General features: G+C 41.1%; 1 protein-coding gene across 1 annotated transcript in view; it reads left to right on the forward strand.

The window, feature by feature from the left end:
- The window catches only part of LOC138028228 (dynein axonemal heavy chain 8-like), a 105,468-nt gene that overhangs the window by 85,546 nt on the left and 12,422 nt on the right, over positions 1–7,500 (forward strand). The window contains exons 71-75 of the mRNA XM_068875691.1: positions 62–154; positions 1,952–2,056; positions 3,410–3,663; positions 6,198–6,388; positions 7,494–7,500. The exon at positions 7,494–7,500 is cut by the window's right edge and continues 115 nt beyond it. Of these exons, the coding sequence (XP_068731792.1) occupies positions 62–154; positions 1,952–2,056; positions 3,410–3,663; positions 6,198–6,388; positions 7,494–7,500 (650 nt within the window). The remainder of the gene's footprint in view (positions 1–61; positions 155–1,951; positions 2,057–3,409; positions 3,664–6,197; positions 6,389–7,493) is intronic.

A 7,500-nucleotide genomic window follows, 5' to 3' on the forward strand; every position in this document is an offset into this window, starting at 1 on the left:
ATGAATTTACTAGTAGTTTACTTTTTTGCTCAAACGTAATTTTCAACCTTACTGTTTATAGGTTAGCGCACGCACAGCAATTATTGACTTCACTGTTACCATGAAAGGCTTAGAAGAGCAACTTCTTGGAAGAGTCATCAATACCGAGAAAGAGGTTGGATAGGAGCAAGATTTCGCTTTTAACTTATCTTCTGTCTTTAACGTCCTGTTCTATAGGGATGAGCCGTTTGAACCCCAACCACTTTAGGTTGAAGCGGTTGAGGTTTCCCAATAGAACATTTTTTTAACCATTTTCGGTTAAAACGCGGTAACCCCTGGAAAATTTTAAAAAGCGCGCGTAAACGGCAGTGGTCGCTGCCAATGCTTTTTCAACCGTTTCAATAGTGTGATCTCGGTTGAAAAAGTTGATCAACCAAACCAACCGAAAACGGACTTAACTGATTGGAGTGTAATGTGAAGTGCTAGTTTTCTACCCCCCATGAACCATGTGAGCGTTAGCCCTACTAATGGAAATGGGCCCACACAAGGGTGGTTCATTTCCCACCCTGGCAGGAGCCCATCTGGAGCGTGCAACTTCCATACAGCGTCTGTGAAACGGCGTTTTCACAGGTAGGTTTATTTTTAGACTGGCCCTTCCCGCGAATTAGGTCAAAAAACAAAGGCACTTCCGGTTCGGTGACCCTATGACGTCAGCTTAATTTCTTGTAATTGGTCATCGGGTTCCTGTGGGAGTCTCATTCGCGGGAAATTCATTCTAAAAATAAATCGGTCTGTGAAAACGCCGTTACACGAACACAGTAGAGTTGTAGGCTCCGGGTCATGAGTTCCTGACCCTGATTAGAGTTTTTCTCTGCCCTTGGATAGGCCCATTTCGATTAATAGGGCTAACGCTCACATGGTTCATATGGGGTAAAAAACTAGCACTTCACATTACACTCTAATCAGCAAAGTCTGTTCAAATATAAGTGCTTCACGGCCAACGTTTGCAAAAACGTAATCCTTCCTCCAACCGAAAACGGGTTTCTCCCAATAGTGTTTTCACGTGACGTCACGGCGCCATGTTGATGTACCCAACTAATCCTTCGGGAACTGAACTCTATTATCATGCAAACGTTTTGTTTTGTTTCGGTGGAAAAACAAGGTTACTGATCACATAATTGAAAACACTCTATAAAACACGACCTAAGTGTTGGTCTTTTAATCTTCCAGCGATGTCAGTATCTTTTCCTAATATGGCACAGTAGTCCAAGAACGAGACAACTGTAAACTTGAGTAAAGCACCATACCAGGCCCTAGTTTTGTTTAATACTGATAACCAAATGCAGTAGCTCCGTGAGATTCTTTTTGTCTCTTGTAGTGTCCATTTGTCTACGCGATAAAGCGTGTATAAATGTATCTTTTTTATCCAGGGGGACTCTGGGATGCTCGTAAAAAATCCGATACAAACTTCCGATTACTAGTTCAGATGCTCTAATACTGAGTTATTGGAGACTCGTGGGTTATTTAACAATTATTCGCCTCAGGCTCAGTGATTATCGGTGAATATTCACCGAGACGAAGTCGAGGTGAATATTCACCGATAATCACTGAGCCTGAGGCGAATAATTGTTTTAGTATAAATACACAGGTGATTATTTCAAAAAAGAGAAAAAAAAACATTTCAACGCGAAATCATCTTCACTTACAGTGGCAAAACGACTACTGGCAGCCATTTTGTCCGTCGAGGTGATTATCGGCTGATAATCCGAGATAGCGAGCCAATGAGAGCGCGCGATTTTGTATAATCACCTGTGTAATTATACTAAAGGGCATTAAACTAGATCAACTGAAGAGTGTTTATCCGCTCGTCATGATCATTGTTCAGTTTGGAAATAATTAAATGAGTGAAACCTCTAAAAAACCAAATGCAGTGGACCCAGTTTACCTCCGATTGTTCAAACTTGGAATGCAGGAACTGGAAGCAGAGCGAGTGAAACTAATGGAGGACGTGACAAGTAACAAGAGGAAAATGAAGGAGCTTGAGGATAATTTGCTGTTCAGACTTACAAGTACTCAGGTTAGTTTTAGTTTATAGATTGCCTGCAATTGTACATGTCCTTTTAGAAGTCCATATGCGCCACTATGCTCTAGGAGGTTCGGTAAGAGGTAGGTCCCTAGGCTTTACTTTGATAGTTCTGGGCTGGAAAATAGCAAATTCTTTGATCGCATCTGACGTCACGGCGGCCATGTAGGTGGAAAGAATAGAATAGGCCATTTCCGAGTTCATGTCTGCCTCCTCTTCAAAGCGAGTTCAAGTGCGAAGTTTTTCTCATGATAATAGACCAATTTCGATATATCAAAATTCAATCAGAAACAAAAGACATCATCTCGAGGCTTTGGGGAATAAATATAAGGATTTGTATGAGTCTATTCCCCAGAGCCTCGAGATGATGCCTTTTGTTTAGGACTGAATTTTAATGTATCGAAAGTGGGCTATTCGTTTCATTCATACTTAAAGTAGAACTAATTACCATCACAAAAACGTCGCATTTAGACTCGCTTTGAAGAAGAGGCAGATATGAACTCGGAAATGGCCTCTTTGATTCTATTACTATTGAAACTTGTGATACAAATTTCCTATTGTTTTGGCACCGAACGTGGCCTTCTTATCCCATGAGTGCAATCAAAGAATATGCGAATATATTAACCGCGTGAAATAATTTGAGACAAGATAGTTGGTGTGACACTCTCGGTGAAAGGAACTTGATTGTGAAGGCAACGTCGGGAAACTAAGAAAAGCCCTGAGAACTTGGAGGAAAGACATGTCGTTTTGACATCTTTTATTGCCGAGACAAGTGTTTCTCTAATAACAATTCGTTATTTTTTTGTAACAGTAAATTGCTACTGTAACTTGGATATAGAGTACTTATTTGCCTAGTGCTAGATCAAGCATTCATTTCACAAGTCAGACGGATACAGTATTCGCCGGAGTAATGCATGGGATTCACAATGGCTCGCGTACAGCTCACTATTGTAAATACCCATTCAGATCTCCCGTGCACGTTGTAGCCTTATAAGACTACACCACAAATTAGTGATTCAGGCACTGGAGAATCCCACTACGCCTTGTTAAAAGGAAGGTCTGACCTTAAAAACCTGTCTTCTAGCACTGGAGGACTAATTGGGTACACTGTAAACTGAAATTAACAAATTAACTCAAATCAAATCAAATGTTGGTTTTTAAGGACAGGCCGGAGTACCCAGAGAAAAACCTCTCGGAGCAGAGCAGAAAGCCAACAAACTCATCCCACATATGGCGCCGAGTCTGGGAATCAAACCCGAGCCACATTGGTGGGAGGCTAGTGCTCTCACCACTACGCCATCCCTGCACCCTGTTCTTGAAGGTGAAACGTTTAGGTGACTTTTTCAGGGCTCGCTAGTGGAAGATGAATCACTTGTAGCCGTGTTGAAGACCACAAAAGAGACAGCAGAGGAAGTGAGTGAGAAGCTTGCTGTTGCTGCTGAGACTGAAGTGAAGATCAACCTGGCTCGAGAGGAGTTCCGTCCTGTGGCTACGCGTGGATCTATTCTTTATTTCTTGATTGTCGAGATGAGTATCGTGAATGTTATGTATCAGACATCCCTTCGACAGTTTCTCGGAGTATTTGATCTGTCCATGGCAAGGTAAGGTGTCAAGCAGACTAGGCTTCGAGTCAATTTCATATGCTACTGTAAATATAGTCCTATTTACATTAACGACGAGAAGACGTAATTCTTTAGACTGCAGGCCTCAGCATTTGTTTCCGCCATAACGATTACTGATGTAAATAGGATACCTTACTGTATACCACACCAAGGCGTCGAACTAGAAATTATCTTCCCTTACCAAAATCAAAAGTACATGTTTTGACGCAAACCCACTTATATTTAAAGGCCCGGGCAGCAGTTCAGCAGTTACTTCAACATCCGTTCGAGTTTGTACGATGTTGATTGCTGGGGTGGGCAAACGGTTTCAACACATCATCAACATTTGATTCAACAAAGCTTCACGAGAGGCCCGGTATTCAGTCCCAGGCTGCGTCCCCGGTTGTTACTGTGGATAAGGGCATGGATACATCATTGAGAGACCTATTATCGCGCGCGCGCGTTGTTGAAATGGGGGGGGGGGGGGGGCAAACGGCTTGAACTTCATTCAATATTCGCGAAAACAAAATAAATGTTCAATGGTTGTAGAAGCAAAGTTTAAACGCTTTTAAACTCAGTCAACTTCGATTCAACATGTTTCAACATGGTTGAAGGGGGGGGGGGGGAGGGAGGGGGGAGGGGGCAAAAAGTTTCAACATCGCTGTTCAACAAACGGATGTTGACGCAATTGTTGAAGCCGTTTGCCCGGGCCCAAAGTATATATCACACAAGGAAGGGTTACGTTTTTACAAACATTGGCCGTGTAGCACTTATATTTCAACGGAATTAACTATAATTGCTCCCGTCTGACCTTGTGGCTCAGTCGGTAGAGCAGCGGTGATCTAACCCGAAGGTCGAAGGTTCAATTCCTACCCTAGTCAGAATTTTTCTCTGTCCTCGTGTGGGCCCAATAGACCAATTTCGATATATTAAAATTCAGTCCTAAACAAAAGACATCATCTCAAGGCTCTGGGGAATAAACTCAAACAAATCCTTATATTTATTCCCCCAGAGCCTCGAGTTGATGCCTTTTGTTTGGGACTGAATTTTAATATATCGAAATTGGTCTATACCATTAGTATGGCTAACGCTTACACGGTTCATATGGGGTAAAAACAACGCTTCACATTACCCTGCAAATAGTTAATTTTGTTGTTTAATATATCACACAAATTCATGGTGCTCTTGAAGTTCTCTGATTGGTTAAATGGGCGAAAACCAGAAGCAGGAGCCCATAACCAGGAGCCTACAACTCTAATACGAGGTAGAATATGTAAAGGCATTTTCACAGATCAAGCTATTTTTACACGATTTCTAAAGATTTGGTTTGCACGAGTGACCATTCTCAAATTCCATGGGTAATAATATCTCATGCAAGACTTGTGATTAGCTGGAAAGGTCTAGTTTAGCGGGAAAATCAATCAAAGAATAACTTGGTCAGTAAAAACGCGCGTTCCACAAATAAAGTAAAATTGTGCGCTCCAATTCATGGGCTCCTGCCAGAAATGAATATTTTTTCGTATCAGGACAGTAGTCTCTCCAAGATTTTTAAACTAATCGTCTCTAATACTGCAAGGATTTTTATAACTTAAATGTGTTAGTGTAAAGACAAGTTAAAAGGAAATCAGCGAACTTCCAGTTGCCGTCCATGGATCATAAACATCGCGTGCTTAATAGACCATTTTACAGTTGTAGCTAAGGTACCTGGCCTCAGAATGGAAGCGAGGCTGCCGGTGACCCTGTTTTGATACAAACGTTTGTGCTTTTCTCATGTTAATTAAGACTAATTAGCATTACAACAACACAATTTACATAATAAAAGCAGTGAGGTCTGTATCAAGACAAGGTCACCGGCAGCCTCGAAGCCATTCACATGCTAGGTCACTGAGCAAACAACTGTAAAATGGCCTATTAAGCTCCCGATTGTTAACAAGTATACGAGGGCAGAAAGGGCCGCCCTCACGTAAGGAAAGGGAGGGAACTTTATTGAAGTGTCTAGTCTTCTAGTGCTGGAGCACAAATAGACCATATTCTTATTCTCAGTATTGGACTGGAACTAGCTTGCAATGGAGGCTAATGCGGGGAAATCTTTTCAAATGCAAATAATTTTTAATATATTCCCCTGCATTAGCCTCCATTGCACAGTAAGTTCTAGTCCAATACTGAGAATACGAATATGGTCTGTTGGGGATACTGTAAACTGAAATCAACAAATTAACGCAACTCAAATCAAATTGGTTATACAACTTTACGGTGCGTTCGATTGACAATATTCCGGAATAAGAATACGTGGAGTGATGATTTAAAACTGTGTGTTTGGCGTTTTGAAGCAACAAGGATAATAAAGCTATGTTTAAAATAGCATTTTAGCGGGTGTTTGACAATTTTAATGTGAATCTCCGTAAAAGCGAAGGATTTCTAACTTCTATTCCATGTATTCCTATTCCGGAATACGGTCAATCGAACGCGCTCTTAAAGTGTAAACAAAAAGCCATGTTAAAGGTGTGAATAATTTCGTAATCGTTTTCTCAAAGGTCAGAGAAATCACCGATTCCAGCCAAACGAATCCAGAACATCATCGAGTTCCTGACTTACGAGGTGTTCAAGTACTCTTGCCGTGGTTTATATGAAAATCATAAGTTCCTGTTCACCTTGCTCCTTGCGCTCAAGATTGACATACAGGGCGGGAGAGTAAAGAATCAGGAATTCCAGACGTTAATCAAAGGTGAGTAAACTGCCGACAGTTTCTTAAAACCACGATAGTAATCTAGGCTTTGATTTCTTGATTTTCAAAAGGACTTCTACATCGGCTGATTCAACAAAGTTGATAGTGTTAATCTTGCCCTAGGATTACTCCCTGCAGTTGAGTGTTTTACGATCAAGAAAAAATGTATTATTGCTTTGACTAATCATGATCTTTTTGATTCGAGCATAGTTAATGCATGTAGATGGATATGAAACTTCACAAGTTCCCTTGTTTCGTGTTTTGGTCACTTTTTTGGCCTTGACCCTGCGCCAAACACACCTTTTTTGAGAATATAACCAATCAAATCTTTCGATTCGATCCCGTGCAAAGCTAAAACAAAAGATTGTGCACTGTCACGGTCAGTAGGCCATTTCCGAGTTCATGTCTGCCTCCTCTTGAAAACGAGTCTGACACGAACTCGAAAAAAGCCCATTCAACATCGATGGCGACAACATTGTTCTTGATTTAGAAGGTTTTAAAAGCTTCAAAGCCAGTCCCTCGACTAACTATGATCCAAGATTGAGCAAGAAGTGATCGCGGCACACAGCTCTCGCAGTGGTCTCCAACATTAATTTTGCAAATAAAAGCTTTGTTTATAAGAAAAGTTAGGTAAAGCCAGCTTCGATTTACTATGTAGAAAGTATAGTATAATGTAGCATACCATAGCACCTCCCTAGAAACTCACACGTGTTCAATTGCAAGAAGGTAGGTCTTGTCGAGAATTAAACCGTGCAAACATTTCTGTAAATGTTCCTTCCCGGCACAAACCATAATTTTTGAAATAAACACGTCATAATTGACATCATAACAAACGTACGATTCAAATTCACGACTGATTTCACGAACGAGCTCGCGTGCGCGAGATGACTGAGGAGTCCACACAGCCATACGATTAAAATAGCTTGAGATGAATAAGTAAATGTGATAATTGTACCTCCCCACCCGTTTGAATGTGAGGAAATTGTATTTCCTTAATTAAAGAGATCCATATGATACAGTCGAGCACCTCCTACTCGATTGACGTAAAAGCGAAAGCGTTATTGTAGCATTCTTGATGTTGCATGAGTTTTAATTGGTTATTAAGGTGGTGC

Source organism: Montipora capricornis, chromosome 13, assembly GCF_036669925.1.
Source record: "Montipora capricornis isolate CH-2021 chromosome 13, ASM3666992v2, whole genome shotgun sequence".
NCBI classification, from domain to species: domain Eukaryota; kingdom Metazoa; phylum Cnidaria; class Anthozoa; order Scleractinia; family Acroporidae; genus Montipora; species Montipora capricornis.